This window comes from Genypterus blacodes, unplaced genomic scaffold (assembly GCF_046128005.1).
Source record: "Genypterus blacodes isolate CSIRO-AG114 ecotype Tasmania unplaced genomic scaffold, CSIRO-AGI_Gbla_v1 ptg000056l_1, whole genome shotgun sequence".
NCBI lineage: Eukaryota > Metazoa > Chordata > Actinopteri > Ophidiiformes > Ophidiidae > Genypterus > Genypterus blacodes.
The window spans coordinates 675,498-694,289 of NW_027466868.1; the positions used below are offsets into that span (position 1 = coordinate 675,498).

At 44.6% G+C, this 18,792-nt stretch overlaps 1 protein-coding gene across 1 annotated transcript; it reads left to right on the top strand.

The window, feature by feature from the left end:
* Nucleotides 1-440: 440 nt before the first annotated feature.
* On the top strand, nt 441-12,897 carry cfap221 (cilia and flagella associated protein 221). The gene is made up of 24 exons (XM_076152434.1): nt 441-573; nt 1,043-1,143; nt 1,977-2,063; nt 2,181-2,276; nt 2,532-2,632; nt 2,845-2,948; nt 3,394-3,553; nt 4,968-5,085; nt 5,176-5,302; nt 5,493-5,604; nt 5,694-5,781; nt 6,958-7,047; nt 7,824-7,919; nt 8,210-8,291; nt 8,605-8,699; nt 8,789-8,869; nt 9,017-9,124; nt 9,298-9,390; nt 9,502-9,587; nt 9,698-9,770; nt 9,937-10,034; nt 11,597-11,686; nt 11,806-11,892; nt 12,768-12,897. Exons 1-24 carry the CDS (start codon nt 441-443, stop codon nt 12,895-12,897), a joined length of 2,436 nt encoding a protein of 811 aa, XP_076008549.1.
* Nucleotides 12,898-18,792: the final 5,895 nt, after the last annotated feature.

Here is an 18,792-nt window from a genome sequence, read left to right on the forward strand (position 1 = left end):
CTGTGTACATGTAATGTATACATAAACAACTGAGTGAGGAATACAACTTCCCCATGTCTATCAATAAAGGTATTTCTTCTAGATGCCAAATATAAACCTTCATAATCAAATCTACAAAAAATAATCCATTTTCACCCTGTATGAAGCCTAGATACGTGTTCATAAATGTGCTTTATGTGTACAACTATCACCTCACTCCAAAATGTATATTAAAAGTGCCTTTTATGTATGAATTAGTTCATTTGGAAGTTGAATCTCAGCAGCATATGAATGTTAATGGAATGCATCCTGTTCAGGTCAATCTAAGCTGCTCTCATTCTCATTATGCCCTCAGAATCCTTTACACAAACAACGCCTCTATCATGCTGCTTTCCCCTTTGAGTCTCCTCCAGCCTTCTGTCGCCTCTCTGATGAGGAGCTAGACCTGACCTTTTGCTGGGATGGAGGTGGCCCTGCGTGCCCCGCAGACGCTCTCAGAGCCCCTCAGGAGGGGAACGCCTTTGCCTTTGAACCAGCTGGTGGAGGAGAGAAGCAGGAGCAGAGCCAGCGTGCCCAATCATCTCCTGGAGTCAAGTACGTATCAGCCAGAGCGTCTGTTACTCTTCACTTGCCTGCACAAATTGTGAATTTAACCTTAGGATCAACACGTCCCGCACACAAATCTGATTTATTATGTCTGCGTAACTGCATGTGTGGAGTAGCAGGGAGGTTGAGTGACCTGCAGTATAGGGATGATGACCTCTCTGCTGAGCGAAGAATGAGAAGAGAGAGAATTCCAACACTATAACAGTGAGATATCACAAAGAAGTCATTTCCACTCTCTGTGGAAACACAATAGGGGGTGTTGGGTTATTCATTCTGTTCACACACAGATGTTACACAATTTTCTTGGTATTGTGTTGTATTGCCTGCTAACCTGATGTTATCCCTTTGAGCTATCATCCAATGTTTGCGTTGTTTTTGCTCTTAACTGAAACAAAAACATTCAACAAATGGCGAGGTTGCGTATACGATTTGTATCATTTTGCTTTTCTCTGTATAGAAATCTACGCCAAACTGAAAAGCAACGGCCTGATCGAAGCAGAGCCCTCAGAGCTGCACTTCAACGGGTTCGAGCTGGGGAAGGATTACCTGAAGACCATGGTGAGGGACACACACGTCTAATGCGGGGCAATAAACGACGGAGCGTAGGCACAGCAAAACACGGCCTTTCGGAGTCAATGTAGCGCGATGATGTAACGTCGTGAAAGAAATTGGGGTCAGGCATCCCGAGTGAGCCGTCAGACAGACTGAGCCCGGTGATTAGCCAGATGCTTCACAGTCTGCGGCGGAGCAGGTTTGACGTGCAAGCAGGTGAGGAAGCTCCCGCCGTGTGACATATCTGTTAATCCGTGTCAGGCGTTTGATGTATACATTCCGTCTCTATTGACTTTCTATTAGCGCTACAGAGAGAGAGAGTTTCACCGTGACTGATTGATGAGGTCACCGTTGCCGTGTGAGTCCCAACAAATACGGAGCTACGCATTCCAGCCTGTGTCTGTTAGTGTGTGTTTAGACGTTCGTGTGTCTCTCCTGTGAGGAATTATTACAGCAAAACCTTTTTCTGTAATAATTCCTTTGCCTGTCACAAAGTACAACTCAGTAAATGCAGCGGTGTTAAGTCACAAACAAGGAGCAAAGATGAGGTTCTGTTGTCATCAGATCATAATGGAACACGTAGGCAGCAGGTTGGGTCTTCTTCTGTTCCATTAGCGGTGAGAATGTGGGAATCTCCACGTCTTCAATACAGAATCTGTGTCAGAATTTAAATAATACGGACGACTTTTCCGACCAAGTTTTTGTTTTCTACTGCATCTGAATGTGATTTATTTAAATCGGCGCTGATTTCTGGATGCCTAATGAAGCACTTTAGGGAATATGGAGATGGGGTTTCTCCACTGCGCCTGATTTGATGGATTATTGTTTTCTTCCCTCAGAAACTCATCAACATCTCATCTGAAGTAATGAATATTCACATCATCCCCACCCAAACCAAGCACTTCCAGACAACATATACAAAGAAGGTAGCACTTCTCCCTGACAGATACCTGACCTGAATATGAGATAACCCTCACAGTTTCTCAGAAAGTGCAGCCTCCATATGATCTAACCTGGTTCCATCTCTTTTCCACACACACAAGTATCGACTCATTCCCGGCCTCGCCTACACGCTGAACATCAGATTCCGTCCCGACCAGTGGCGTTACTTCCACGACTGCGTCCGAGTTCATTGCAAGGTCAGGATCCAACTGTGTGTTCTTGATGCCTGTGTTGATGCCGTTTCACTCTTTGCTCTTTTTGAGATAAAACCTTTGTTATCAAAAGTTTTACAAGGTAACATTGACTAGGAAATACTCACACCTGCTATCAGAGATTCCATTCAGTGATAAATTGGACAAGCTTATCTCTCTTTCCTCCCACCCTTCACCCTCTTCAATCTCTTGTTTTCTCGCTGCCTTGCTCATTTAACCCCACCCACCCTCGTTTCCCAGGGAGAGGAGAACCTGTTAATTCCGGTTCACGCTTACCCTGTCATCGACGGCTTGCACATCCCTCCACGCATCGACCTTCCAGCCATACCGCTCGGTCAGAGGTTGGTGTGTGTGTGTGTGTGTGTGAGTGTGAGGGGGGGGGAGATTCTCGATGGAGTCTTTGCAGCTGACCTCATATCTGCTTTGAGAGCTTTACCTGTCGCTTTGTATTCTTCCGTACCACCAACCATGCTTCCGCTCACCTGTTGGTGTCAAACAACATCAGAATAATAATCTCTCTTTTTTTTTGTTTTGTTTCCCCTGCTCTCTCCAGCTTTAACTGTTCCATTCCTCTGAGCTGCAGCTGCCCTGTTGACTTTGAGTTCCAGGTTTACACAATCCAACCACATAAGGCCTTTACCGTCCTTCCTCTGGCAGGTAAGAACTATAAAAAGATGCGGGGTAGAGCATGGAAACTTGTCATAAATGTGAAAATATTACCTGAAAACACAAAAAAAGAAATCAAATAGAAACGGGTAATGTCATTCCTCTGCTGGCGGTACTTCGTCTTCCTCCCCGATTAACAGCAGAACCCGCTGGAAAGAGCAGGTGAGCTGTGTTTCCTCAAAAACCTTTGGACCGGCTTTTGTTGTATACTCAGTAAGTCACCGCAGGACTTGAAGGATGCCTGCAGTTTTTTCCGAAGCGTTCTCCAGCAGCATTCACGGTCTGGAAAACATCAAAACACACGGCGGAAACAGCACTCGAGATGCCGCTTAACATCTGCAGAGTGAAACCTATACAAACTACGGCACAGGAATGAAAGACACCGCTGGGTTTTCTAATTGCTAGTTTGTAATATCAGGACTTTTTTGTGTTCTAGGCGTGATACCGGCCAACGGCGAAGTGGAGATCACGGTGACCTTCGCTCCGGTCCAGTATGAGACCTGCCAGATCATCATCCAGCTGGTCGTCTCCCAGTTCAACACCAAACCGTACCTCTGCACCGTCACGGGGAGCTCCGCCCCTCGCCTCGCCCTGCGGTGACTACAGCCGTTCAAATCGTGGCCAGTAAATTACGATCACCTGTTTTATACTTTCTTATCTTAGCCTAACTGTTGCGTTATGCCCGCCATCTTTGCTTTCGACACGGCACACAGCTATGCGTGGTTCATTTGGGGTGAACACACGCGACTCTTTGCTAACAGCCCTGTGCCGATTACAACTTCCCATTTGTTTTTGGAGCTATAACAAAGCCTAAGGTTTAATTCTGTTCCCACGAGAAACAGAGGGACTATCCATCACACAGCAGCGGCTCCATCCCACCACACTGACTTGGTGTTATCTATGCCAGAAGTTAATAATTCATGAAAATAGCTGGGTAGCTGTTGCAGTGATATCAAGATGGATATCCCTCCCGACGGATGTTTAGCATATAAAACACCGACGCCCCCCCTTCTCTGTTTGTTGTTCCCTGCCGTGGAACCAAATAAAAGATGAGATATGTGCGAAGAAGTTGAAGAAATGCTTTTGTAGACCCAATGTTATTCCAGCTTGACACAGAGGAGCTGCTTGAAAGCGCCCTGCAAAACGTATCTGTCATCTTCAAAGGCTTTTCTTAATATTAAGAGACCAAAGCTTTTATTTTCACGCAGCCTTGAAATTTCTTTTGAGGAGGAAACATCAGCATGCCTCACGCTATCCAGGACGGAGAGAGTGTTTTCTATGTGAGGCTTCACTGTTTCCTCGACATCCTTGTGTTCCTGGTGCCCGATAACACCTGACACAATTTGGCAGCTTGAAAAATGTAAATACAACGAAGAATTCGTTCCGTGGCCGCCGGCCTCATTGCTCAGCCTCTCTGACACCTCAGTACCATCCATGTCCCCACCTGTCCAGACTGTATATCATTATATAAATAACATAAAGCCATAATCTGAGGCAGATGTTACCTTTTAATCCAGGGATGTGACTAAGAAACAAACAAAACAAATGTACGGAAGAAAAGCGATGAGCAATCCCTAAGCAATCAAAGCTTAATTAATATCAACTGTTATTCCACACATTAAATACCTTTCAGTTTGATTGCAGTGCAGCCGGTTCTAATCCCCCGTTTCTCCATTTTCAACAGAAACCTTTTGTTTATCTTAGTATTTCACCTTTAAGTAGAATGTTTTGACCTCATTTTGGTGAATATGAGGTCATTGTGGTGATTGTGAGGTCATTGTAAACCAACATCCATTTATCCAACTAGCATTAAATGTATTTGTGTCGTTAAATGTATAGAATATAAAACCTGAGTGCACTCTGCTGTTTATGGGCCACAGTCTGTTACAGTCAGTTTAGTCAGCAAGCGTGGCGACTGCCTTCTGCTTATTACAAATATAAGAAACTCTACCGTATTAAAAATGACTCCATAGTGTAAATTTATTAATCTATATATCTCTTGTATCGCAGTCAGCTAGAAATGGAGTCGAGCCGAGGAGTCGCGGCATCTGGAGCTTCAGTCTCCTCCCAGATACCTACCATGAGTAAAACCAAATTCAGGTTAACTAAGAAGGTCGACAAACCTCAGGTAATCCATGACACAACACAATAAAATAAGATATAACACGCGCTGTATGCTCTAATACGTTCTGTCCTGTTATGTCTTCTCGATGTTCAGGTATTGAGTGGTCAGCCTGTAGCAAAGCACGGGGTCAAGCCTCCCATGGACCTCTTCACCCCTGCAGGAGTGGCAAGGATGCTGATGAAAGATCCTGATAAACTCAGCCTGGCAGAACTGAAGGAAGGTAGATGCAACAGCCTCTCTCTGAGTTGCCATGGAAGCCCGGCGGTGTTCACCCTCTGCCCCCACATTCACGTCACTCACACCAAATCAATTATTTAATGACTTCTAGTAGTTCTGGGCTGTGTGAATACTGCTGGTAACAGATCGATTCAGCGATCCGGCAGATACCAACCGGGCTCCTTTGTCTGTAGACATGTCCTGCGGCGGTGTGGGCGCTCTGAAGAACAGACAGTTGAAGGAGGTGCTCTTCCTTAAAAAGATTCAACAAGAACTGAGGGACGAGAAGACCAACATACTCAAAAGGTAGCTTCAAACATTTGGCTTTGTTTTATTGCTCTCCTTATTTTCTTGTAAATATCCCTGCTGTGATTTAATGACTTGTTTTTGTTCAGGAAAGTTGTTCTGGGTCAAGGTCCCGTGTCAGAGCGAAGGAGGAGGAAGATACTGGAGGAGAGAGAGATCGCACAACACGAGTACATGGTAAGATTCTTCACTTCATTTGTCCCTCATTATAAACATAAAGAGATTTAGGTTTGTTTGGACTTTTAATTTGGACTTTGGTCAATTTTCTTCACAAAGTTAGAACGAGTTTATGCAGCCTTGAACCTTTCTACATAGTTTGGGCTAACTGGCGGTGTTACATGGGCTAACCTGGGCCAGGATCATCAAATCAACGTACAGTAGTGTGTGTGTGTGTGTGTGTGTGTGTGTGTGTGTGTGTGTGTGTGTGTGCAGGGCAAATGATCTCTTTACATTTGAAAGGTTTGACAGATTCACCTAATAACCGTTTATAGCAGAATTGACTTTTCAGGCTCGGTCGACCTTTTCTCCAGGCCTTCTAGCTGAGTTTTCCATCGGATTGAATGTGACATTTGCTGGATTTGTAAGAAATCCTCACAGAGACGCTCGTGTGTGCAGAACCTCGCTGTCGGATCCTGCACTGGGATTTTTGACCGATCCTGTCCGCGTGATCGATTTCATTGAGGAATTTGCCGACTGTGAAACATGCATCTGTGTGTGTGTGTGTGTGTGTGTGTGTGTGTGTGTGTGTTATGTGAACAGTTGACAGTTGACAGAAGTCTTGCAGACACTCAACATGACTTCCTCTCCCCACTCCTCTTCACCTGCACTGTTTATAGAGACACACACACACACACACACACACACACACACACACACACACCCACACACACACACACCCACCCACCCACCCACCCACCCACACACACACACACACACACACACACACACACACACACACACACATTCTCCGTTTACAGCCTCATCCCACCATATTTTACGAGACCTTTGTTGGTTTTATGATGGGGGGGGGGGGGGGGGGGGGGGTGGGGGGTGTAGCTATCATTTTGATTTATCTTATTATATAGTGTACTCTTTGGAATCTTGTGTGCGAGCCAGGACTTCAATTACGCGACAGCACGCAGCGATATGGCGTGTGAAACGATCTTTTCATCAGCCATATGTGGAATAACGAGAGTGAGGTCACGAGGACGAAAGCTTTTATCATCCTCTCAGAATCACAACACATCAGTCAAATTAACTGTGACACCATAATGTATCATTTCCGGCGCTAATAGTGTTCACATTGTTATTGTTGTTGTAATGTTCTGCTTTCTGATCTTCTGTCGGGTGAAGGTCAAAACGGGAGACGTAAGGCAGGGGGATGGATTCCACATGGGCCCGGCGAAACTTTCAAACACACGAGTGCTGTGGGAAGCAGGACAGGTACGGACAGATCGAGCTTCCAGACGCAGTTTAGTGTGTATAATCATTCCCCTTACATTCCAAACACTTCTTATTTAATAAAGCTTGCCTGCATCCTACATGATTCAAGATTCAAGACACTTTATTTACCTCATACAGTACAGATCGTTTCTGTATGTACAGTATTCCCATTCTGCTCCCACCTCCTCTCTCCTCTCTCATTTTTTTTTCATCAGATTTGTCTTTCACCGCTTTGTCAAAACTGGAACTTTTCCTGCTTTGTTCTGTGTTTTCTCTCGCTGGCTCAGCAGCAATCCGAAGCCATTTCACTCAACTGAACGTCCTGTCAACACCAGTCTCCCCTCAGCATCGCACCTGAGAGCCTGACTGGCCTGTTGATGTGCAGTACAGTCACATGTTCAGCTTGTTTGTTTATCAATCCATCACACTTTCACCTGTAAATTGTCAGATGTCCTGAAATGTTTTATTATTAAATTTGTCAGAATAATTTACTACTATTTCTAGAACTCAAGAAAATTGGCTTGAGAAGCGAGGCAGTTTTTCTCTCACCCACATGTCACACACACTATCTCACACACACCACAAACTGTACTAAACTAAAATGCCTTGGTTGCAGAACTGTACACAATGTTCCATAGAATAAAACTTTCTGCTACGTCTCTGCCAGATAGAAATGGCTAGGAACCTTGCTGAAGTTCACTTTACGGTGTATGTGATATATGATGCCAGATGAGCAGATCCAAGTGCGCAATAAATGACTTTTTAACCTCTTCTAGGCCCCGGAGGAAGATCCGTCTTTCATGTTTTACTCCGGCTTCCAGCTGGAGCTTAGACAGAGAGTCCTCCGACTGTTCCAGCAGGCAGCGCGAAAGGTACACACTGAAGTATACGTATGTGCGAGAGCAAACAGGCATTAGCTCGATGTACAAACACATTAGGGTCACACACCTCAGGAGACTTACGTGTGTGTCCCCTGAGCCCTGTCCCTTCAGTCCAGCCATGTGTGAATTCCTCACAGTAAATGTAAACGTATTCCGTATGGAGTGCATTCCAGTAAGACTGCAGTAGAATGCTTTTCCCTCCTTCTGAGAACGTGTGTGTCCTTCTTCCTGAGCACTAAGTGGACAGGTTGTTTGATGTTGGATCTTCTCTCCTTTCCCAGGTTGTGATTCGATGTCGCATGAACCGCAGGCTGGCCTGTTTGAAGAAAATGGCGCGCAGCATTGGGAGTTTGCCGCAGAAAGGTCTTCATTATCTCCTCACCTCACACTTACACAGTATTCTTTCAGCAAGCCAGTAAATCCTGATTCATTTTATTCTTTCCTTTGAAGTAAGTGAATAGAAATGAAATCCCCTTTGGGCTATTTTGAGGCTTCTGGAACATCAATGCACGCCTGAGGGGAGTTGAGTTTGTTTACGGTTCTGTGTGCATTCACTGAACACGGCAGCATTTACTCACTGACCCTTAGAGTAGAAACACTATTCCAATGGTATTGACCTTTCACGTTAGCTTTCATTTCATTACATTTGCATTTTGCTGTTTGACGTTTGCCTTAGTTGAGGAGGAGGAGGAGACTCGTGGACTGAAGATCTCACCGGACAAAGTGTTTCCGTTTACTTTCCCCACTTTCTCTGATGAAGATGACAGTTTGGTGAGTGTACGGCAGAAGCGCTAAAACAAACAAATACGAAAGAAAACTGTCATAAGAAGTATTCTGGTGAACCTCTGCCATTTGTCTAGACTCTGGGAAACTTGGCACCGCTGCCCGTGGATCCCATTGATGCGACTGTGGAACAACACGTTCCTTTCTTCAAGCTCAAGGTCGGCGCACACCACAGGATCTGCACTTACAAATCCACCTCATACAATATGAAGTGAATTCTGTGTATATTCCTATGACTTGATTAAGCATGCTATGACACTGGAAGCAATTTACGATGTGTGTTCTCCCTTATTTTGGTTCTCTAGGTTCCTCAGCACTATAAGCGAATGGGCTACCAGTCTGTGTCAGTCTGGGACGCATTTAACTGTTATATCTCACCTGCCTTGGCCAGGCCACTTCGCACCGGAGCTTTGGTAACTATGCAGCACCTATAGAGATTATAGTCAATTATTTATGGATTTATTCATTTTTATCCATCTAGTCCATCAATTGTTTTCTATAAACCAATCACACTCTTGCCTCTCAGGACGAGATACCCGTGTTGGAGACCATAGCCAAAGAGGAACCGCAGCATGAAAAGGAAGAGAACAATGCCGAAGCAAAAGAAGCTCCCAGTCTCACCTTCAGCGCCCCTGAAGCTCTGAGCCAACCTGTTCCAGCAAACCCTCTGAGGATCTTTGTAAGACTTCTCGCTTGAAATGCAACAATCCAAAGTGAATCGTTATGACAAGTCAGCGTTTTCACGGTTGAATCTTTACTCTTGTGTTGATTGCATCATGTTGGGGTTTAGAACCCAGCTCCAGGCCTCCAGACTTACAAACCAACTCCTAAGTACCTGGAGAGTGATTTGGAATTCCACCTCTGCCCTGTGCCAAGGTAAGATTGATCTCCCAATTGTTGCTATACCTACAACACATTCATAGCGAAGAGATCCTTTTTCTGATGAGCGTCCAAATCCTCATAGACAAAGTGTTTTCTCCATGCAGGTATCCAGTCCCAGAGGGGAACACCGGTGGAATAAAAACACAAGCCCCAGGCACTCGGGAGAAGCGCCGCAAGGTAATTGATCGACTGTCCGGTTTGTGGCTGTCTTTGTGCTTTTAGTCTGTCCAACAATGATGAATATCTCCTCATTTTGGAGGCCAAAGAAGACCGTCATCTGACGTTCCTTTCGGGAAAGAAGCTCCAGTTGTTGTTGATTTGTTTTTTTCTTGCCCAACAACAGGGAGTAATCAAAGGAGTGACCTGGAAGGATTTAATATCGACCACCTCGGATTGCCTGTCCAACCAACCCACTCTCACCAGTGACTGGGACCAGCAAAGGTACACTACACTTTGGAGAAGCGTAAAGGGTTTTCAGTTCCAATGCAGTGTTATTATCCTCCTTTAATTTACCTCAACGCAGCTGTGTATAGTATCGACTCGTACCATTCCTCATTGTGCGATTTAGGAATTGTATCTGGATAAATAAATTAGACTCCATTCTCACTGACAGCAGCCACCCAGAAGTTGAAAGAGAAGGTTACATTAAGCAAGATAACGCAGAGTCTTTGTGTATTTCATTGATGGAAAACCCCAGAGTAAAGCCGTATGACATCAGCAGGGACCCTAAGTTGTTGTTTACAAAGGGGGGAATGTTCTCTTGTTGCTCACATTAGGTTTGTGATGAAGAGCCAGTGGTATTTTTTTGTAAGAATCTGCCTTCAGATGTACTTTCACAATGGCCTTCTTCATTGTTGAGATTAGTTTATCCTCCTTCATGTTTTCAAATACACTTTTTATTCAAAACACCTCCATATTTTTGCTCACTTGCAATGCAAATAACCTCGTTTGGGGTATTTTGCACTAAAGCGACACTGCAGAGATCTTATTGTGTTCTGTCTCTTGTCTAAAGCAGGAGTCGGCTCATTTTAAAGGTAATTTCTGAAAACAAGCAAACAAGTGTTAGTAAATATACCATTTGTGTGAATGTGCGGTAGATAAACTGTACAGCTAAAGGTAAGCGTGTGAGATGGAATTGTTACTCTCCACATGTGAATGTAGGAACATACTCCTATAGTGTCCTGATTTAGTTTGTCTTGTAATTTAAGGTCTTCTTAAAAGCTCGTCGAAGCTCCGAAAGCTAAAGCCGCAGAGACCAATCACAAAGAGATTTAAAACAATTTCAAGTTCTCACACACTCTATTGCCACGTCCCAATCCACCGCTCAGCTAATGTAGTCGTGAACACGTAGGTTTGATCCTCAGGTGATCCTATATGTTCTGTTCGTTTAATCTTACTCTCTTTCAGCACCGATCTGCATAAGACTCTCCTATCCTCCATCTTCCGTCTCATTAAGTTTCTATCGACGCCTGCTTGATTCCAACCCATGGAGCCTCAACCACCCATAAACTTTAAATTGAAAGCCATGTAAATCTCTGCACAATATAATGTTATATAGCTTGAAAAATCATTTGACATTTCCCCAGTCATAACTCTTTTGTTAGCACCCACAATGTCTCCTGGCTGTTGAGTCACAGACTGTATGCCTTCTCCATTATAAAGCTTCTTTTCACATCACAGAGTCATATCACAGTCTAGACATATTTATTTGCTTAAAACCCAGAGTGGGATGAGTTCATTTCACTTTCTTTTTCTAAACTAAACCCTTTTGCCGTGTTAGTGCTTTAATATCGCTTGGTCCCACTTTGCCCTAAGTGGTGTCGGCTTTTACTCAAAAGCACTTTTATCAATTGCATTCACAATCAAATCCCCCAAACAACCTTAAGCAGTCCTTCCATCTCTTAAGATGAAGCAGATATCTGACCATTATCTCGGTTTGGTAATGCTCTGTCTGGATCTGCAGGCTAAAAAAGGAGGTGTGTGTATGTGTGTGTCCCATCCAGGTTTGTTGACTTCAGTGAGGATATTCTTCCCCCCGCTGCCCCGCCTCTCGCCGGCCCTCCAGACAACTTGGCAGGATTGAAGGACGAACTGTGAGCACCTTAAACGCCACCGATTTAATATACGTTGTCTCATCCAAAGCTTTCTGCTTAGAGTTTGACCCTAATATGACGCCTAGCTCAAGTGTATGTTCATGTATTTTTGCGGCCAGGGCTGAAGGATCAGGCGTCCAACTGACACCAGAGATGATCAGAGCACAGTTCCTGTCTGGAGAAGCTTTATGCTCCAACCCCAAAAGGTTAGAAAACCAGATTAAGAAGGAACTTTCCGTTCCGATATTCGATCCAAAACAACTTCATTAGTAGCAACTTTTGACAGCGTCAGAACAAAAACAGCCGTTATTGTCATTGTTGGAAACATTGTAGCGTTACAGCCTTCAGGGTAAACAAACACGAGGGGAGAGAACGGACAGATCGTTTACCTTCATTTGTTCGTTCAGAGCAAAGCTTCAGGGGAGCTGGAAGATGCTGGAGGATTTTCCCTTTGTACCGCTGCCACAAAGTGAAACAGAAATAAAAGAGGATTTTTCAGTGTTTACTTCAATAAGAATCAACTCATAACTGGGATGAAGTAGACGGTGAACACTTTTCAAGAGGATTCACATCTTTATCACATAATGTTCTCTTCAGACTGTGGTACACATTCAAGGATTATGATACCGATACTGGTGATCAATATGTAATTATGTAATGTTCCTCCATATTGAATCTAATCTAATCATATGGATGTGAAACTTATTGAAACTGGATATATTCTACTGATGATGTAATGCTATATAAGAACCAACTAAACTATTAGATCTACTGTGTGAAGTAAACTCTATTGTGTTAATGTGCAGTCATTATAACATAGCATGGGAACAGATGCTTCAAAGAGTGGGGAGTGTGTAGGATGTGCAACCTAATCTACGGTGTGGGGTTCGATTCCCAAGTGGGCCCAGCAGAACCACAGACCTCCTCACACAAACTAAAAATAAGCCTCAACGCGGGGTTAATTAATCCTGGATTCGACCTGGTAACGATTAACCAGAGATTACACTACCCTCACCGCTCAAAACCTTTTTTAAAATGTCTTCTTTATTTCCCTTTTTATGTTAAAACGGTGCTTTGGCAGGCAGCAGAGGGAAAATCAGACGGAGGCAAACTGCCGCTCTGAGTCCAGACAGATGGGAAAGAAAGTGATGGCCAAACTGAAGCGTTTTGGAGTGGGGCAGAGAACTTCGCCACCAGAAGACTGTGAATAAACCATTTTTGCCTGGAACACACACACACACACACATACACAACCCACACTGCAGAAACACAACACCCATACCGCATACAGGCTCTGCACACACAACTACAAAGAAGAAATACACCAACATCACACTCTGAATTGTCTCCCCTGCCTCGTATCCGCCAAATATGAAACGTTTACCTTCTCGCCCACCTCCCGCCAACAAGCTTCCCTCCTTCGCTCTCGGGAAAGATGGGAATTTATTATCCCCCCCTACGCCGCCTACGCTGGGCTATATATAAGATCAGCCGAATCCAAAAGAGCTACGACTGATTACTGACAGCTGCATTCGATTAAAGATGCTAATTGTGTTTTTCTACTCCGCGGTTTTATTGTATCTTGTGAGCAATGGGTGACTGATGCATGTGAGCAGCACGCCATGTTGGATTGTTGGGGAGAGTTACGCTGATGAAACGCCTGTGAAATAAATGTCTAGATCCAAAATCCACACTAACATGAATTCATATTTTTGGTACTATTTGAATATTTTTCTATCATTATTTTTTAGCAATTTCAAATTAAAAGGAGCGTATTCAGGTATTTAGGTCTAAAAAGGAAAAGGAAAGCTTCCCATTCGCTGATGAGCTGACAGCAAAGTGGATGGAGTCCAGCTGGGTATGTGTGTGCTTTAACCTCTAGAGGGAGCTCCAACACCATGTGAGCCACAATCAAAGGGAACATACAGGATATATGTGCACTGACATACAGTATATTGACTGGAAAGTATTTACCTTTTTGGACTTCCTTTGACAGGACACACGTATGTCTCCACACACACACACACACACACACGCAAGCACACAGTCTTTATTAAGGAGGTGACATTGCTTAGTTGTGCTGTTGCACCCATATGGGAATTCTAGCCTGGAGCCATGCTGCTTCCCTGTCAGACTGCATTGATGTGAGGAGACCAAACCACCATGATCTGGCTTCTGCTGCAGCTTGAAACAAATGTATTGTATCATTAATTATTAACTTTTTGTCTTCATTTTTGTTCATTTATGCAGGTTAGTTTCAATGAGACAAAACCAGGAAGGAAGGACCAGAGAGAGACAGAACTAGCAACACAGAAAGAGGGACATTGAGGGACTGAGACGGGGCGAGAGACAATGAAAAAAGGACCAAGAGAGATGAATCAACAAAAACCCATTGCTCTCTCTCTGTCTCACACACAAACACACACACTCACACAAACACACACACAGAGAGTAAGAGACTGAGTGACTGAAAGACAGACTGATGATAGAGATCAAGATCTCAACAAAGATCTACAAGATCTCTCTTCAAATAGAGAGAGTGGGACTGCGAGAGACAGACAGACAGGCAGAAGCCGAGACATTGTGAGAGACAGGGAGGGAGTGAGACAAAATGGGAGACATGGCATTCAGCGTAGTCTATATGTACAATTTCCCCAACATAATATTGTCTGTGATGTGATTCTTGATACACTTCACTCCACCTCAGCATCAAGAGAGGCAATTGGATTCCCCAGCTCTGTCCGTCTATCAGCTCCACCATTGTCCCCTACATCCTGATTGGGAAAAGGAATGAAGTGAAACCCTTCCAGACACGGCATTGAAAACCCAGATTGTTTAGGTTCCAGGCAGTCCAATTCATGCTTGTGTCTGACCGTCTCCGGGAAAATAGAACTAAAACCTCACAAGGGGGTCAACATGTAAGACAGAATCTCCATCTTTTGCTGCCTTTGTTCTCCGCCGGGCCGGTGTATAAACAACTCCTGCGACAATCCAACATTAGCCGGCAGCCACAGGCGTGATTACACCTCTTCCCGTCATCCCCATGCTTGCGATGCCTTTCCACTTCACACTTTTAACTGAATCGTCAACCCTAACACTTAGCGGGTGAGAAATGCGCGCCGCGGTGGTTGAGTGGTTTGGTTTTTGGCCCCCGAGAGCGATGCCCACACACTTTCTCCCTCGCATTCCCCAGGATTCGTTTCTTGAATTTGAAAATGAATTTGGTTTGACTTTGAACAAACTCTGGCCCAGCATGCATGTATGTGTGTGTGTGCTTTTGAATGGTTTCAAGGCTGGAGATGTGATAAAAGACACATTAACCCCGTTTGAAACAGCCTCAACTGCCTGACTTTTAAAGCTGGTGAGTTTGAGAAAATAGCCCGACTCCATTGTTCACTCCACTCCACTGCAAATGTCAAAAGGAAAAGATGCTATGGGGGTCAAACTCGTCCTCTAGGAACTAATTTAGTCTTTCTTCCGAGATTTCCAATGCTACTATTGAGCTGCAACTCATTTCATGGGACCTGCAGCCTTCGCTTCAAAATAACATGGAGGTCACCACTGGGGTGTTCTTGCATTTCCTAGAAACCATTGTGAACAAATAGAAATGTTAACAACAGCGGTGACACATTCCGGCTTGCCCAGTGTTGCCTTCTGGCCTGGATCTCCTTCATTAGTGTGAGTTTCGTCTCAGGGAGGTAAAGAAGGGCGCAAAGTTCCAGCGTTATTGCTCAGAAGCGGCGTTGCAGTTTGACTCACGCACTTATTCGTCCTGTTTGAATTGCCCTCTCTGGAAATGTCAGCAGTCCACTCCCTCGCCTGCAGCTCTCATCTTTTCATAATCTTCTATTCATTATTTGGTGTCCGTCTGTGACGCACTGCCGCTTTACCGCTTCACAGGAAACAGTCCAAAAACACACAAATGCCACAGTGTTGCCTTGTCAACAAGCATATTATTTCCCTGTGAATGTCGCTGTAATTGTTCTTTGCTCAAACTTCAAATTGCCCTCCTAACTTTAACGCTTTGTCTCTGTTTGAAACGTCAACATCCTGCAAACCTCGCCGCGCGCCGTAGCCTCCAGCTATGCACAATTGCAGCGGTGAATCATCTCTGAGTTGCCATGATGAAATTATCGATTCTTACATTAGTCTCCACCGTATGGCATCGGACAGACAAACACGTAACGGTGTGCTCCAGGTCGCAGACGCCAACATACCTTCATCTCTCATCGAGGGGCTACTCCCCCACCACCTCGCCCTCCTCCCCCCACGCCTGACGTCCCATCAAATTATTGTCCCTGGCGTCGTGGCCTCCAGGCAGCGAATAGGAGATGAAGTGGCTTCTTTGCTCATATAGGCAGAAGTTTTCAGCGGAGGAAGGAAAAACCAGAGATGTGTCGCTGGAGAATGTTTTAATTCAATTTCCCCTAAAAGATTTGAGTTTAAATTTAGCCCTGATTAACCCGTTTAAAGCAGAGGCGAGCCAGAGGGGGACAATCACAGCTGAAGGTGAACAATGACCTGCAGCTGTTGGAACAATCAAATCACTTAATCTACATTTTTACTCTCTCTCTCTCTCTATATGTGTGTGTGTGTGTGTGTGTGTGCGCGTGCATAGGCTAATGCAGGGGAGGAGACGAGATTTAATTTAGCTGCATTGAAAGCTACAAGCTAGTTATCATTTAAAGCTGTGGCCAAGCTACTCTCTGAATAAAGTAGTTAGCTACATTTCAAGGAGCTATCTGCATTGAAGCTACTTCCAGGGGCAATTTAAATGTTTTTGCTGTTTTACCATCAAAGCCACAGTTGGTTCTTGTCACTCACGCCCCCACAGGTGACAAGTAGCTGGGTAGCTTTAGCACAGCTACATAGACCTTCAGCTGGATGGAGGCGTATGTGAGGATGCGTCCCTTGATTTGAGACACAGCTGGATATTTCTTTGACCTTTGTTGGTCACACATCTGGCATTGGAGATGACTCACTTGCCTCTGGATAGAGCGACCACCAGGTAGAGCTGCAGGCCCCGTCAAAGGTTCTCGCAGGTCGCAGTTGAGGCTCAGATCCCATTTTTTTTGTGGTTGTTGTTGTTGTTATTTCTGAGTGGTTTTGTCTCAGGACACGACGGAGCGGAAATGTGATTCATGTCAATCCTGGGAAATGCGTTTCCAGTGACGCACCGTCGCATGAAGCCTCTCGTGGGTTTGATTGGCACCGAGTCTGACTGGCTCCGTACAGAGCCGGGCTCTCATCAGGCCTGTGCACTGTAGCATTAAATAGGCCACCAATGTAAAACAGGGACCTCATAAATCCCCCCTGACATCTGTGCAGATGGGAGAACAAATGTTTGTTTTAGATTTTATTGGTTTTGTTCTGGGGGTTTAATCATTGGTCTTACCTTGGACCGGATGTGTCTGGACTCATTTGCTTGTATTTCTGAGTGTATTTCTCTTAAAACACTGGTTCCTACTCTGTTTGTCTCTGCGTGCCCCTCATGAGTGTCAATTCATTCAAACATTTATCCCACAGGCAGACTCGAATCCCCAGAGAATAGAAGTCTGTTCATAGGTCTATTGATACAAACATTGCTCTCGGTTTCCTGTCCTCGCTCAATGAAATGATTGGAACTCAGTGTCTTCCACTTTTAGAGTTTCATTATAATGTGGAAGAGAGGTGACACGGAAACAGTGACAGGGATACAAGAGGAGGGATGAAGTACAAATTAAGTACTAATCATGTTGTCAGCGGATACGGCGGCGAGATATAATATGCAGCTACTTAAAGGGAAATGTGAGCATGAGAGCCTGTAGGGTGTCATTTTCTGAGCCAGGTCCAAATATCTGTGAGTTAAGCATTTTTATGATCTAACACCTTGTCACAGTGAAGATCTCTGTAGCGGCTCTAGCGGGGCCTTGGTGTTACCTCGTGCTTCCCACATCCTTCCTCTGGATCTGCTGAAGTAGAGGATGTCAAAGGTACTAAAACAAAATACTGCAAACTAGCATTATGTTAGCGACGCCTTAGTGGTTCTTGTTCTTAGTTGGACAGTCCATCATCGGAAAAACACATACGCTTACATTACAGGCTGTAGTGGCCAAACCATTATAATTAGTAAAGGCTTTTATACGACTATAATACTTTTGAAGAGCTCATTCTCATTAAGGCCGTACGTGTTGAACCTTCTATTGTGACACAAATGCTCATTACCTGCAGGGGTTAATCCTCTCTAAGTGTGTATGTGCCACACAGAGCGAACGCTCACGTGGCATTCTAAGATTAATTAGAAACACTTAGTGGTCTGAGCAGCATGTGAAACATCGGCGGAGGTCTTTCAATTAAAGCCAAGCGCGGGTAATTGATCTCGACTCCGTACAGTAAGCAGCCATGTGACTCCAACACTGCTGGCACGTACGGAACAATGCCCGAGAGAGCCGCTGTCACTTACGGAGGGGAAGCGGCAGTGAACGGCCCAGAGGAGGGTGGGGGGTTAAAGTGCTAGAGTGCTAAAAGAGGCCACTCTAATGGAGGACACAAACAACAGGAGAGGATCAGAAGTCGTTGCTTGTTTACCGCTAATTAGCGCAGTAACCACACCAACAAACAAGGCGAAGCTCCAAGCTCTCCAATTACCCAGCTAAAATAATAGCCTGTAGTGTTTCCTGTGCTGTGTGCTTTACATGGAAGGAAAAGGGGGCCGGAGCTATTTTATTTCTTTCGTTTCGTCTTTTTGTGTTTGTTGTTTGTGTCTGTTTTAGGAGAAAGAGTCGATTCCAACTCCACCATCCTGATCAAAGTGCAGCAGTTTCCATTTATTTGAAGCTCCAGATCCTGTCCCTCCACTTCCAGTCCGTTCTTGCCGCTACCACTTAAAACACGTCGTACATAATTACATTCCGCTGTGTACAAACTGTACAAGTCCTTTCAATTAAGCACTGCATCAGCCTCTTCTGTTGACGCTTAGCCTTCTTACTTTCATCTTGTATTCCTCGCACGTTGTAGTTGCTGTCAAAGACGTAAACGCTGCTTCATCCTCACTTACAATTTGTCTCTACACATTCAGTCACAAGTGAACCGAGAAACCTTATCGCATGCCATATGTACGTCAACAA

Excerpts from the sequence above, each read along its gene's own strand:
- cfap221 (XM_076152434.1), top strand. The coding sequence starts at position 441 with ATGGAGGTGGCCCTGCGTGCCCCGCAGACGCTCTCAGAGCCCCTCAGG. Across the intron at positions 1,144-1,976 it reads AGGATTACCTGAAGACCATG|AAACTCATCAACATCTCATC; the intron begins GTGAGGGACACA and ends TTCTTCCCTCAG. Across the intron at positions 8,870-9,016 it reads TTCCTTTCTTCAAGCTCAAG|GTTCCTCAGCACTATAAGCG; the intron begins GTCGGCGCACAC and ends TTGGTTCTCTAG.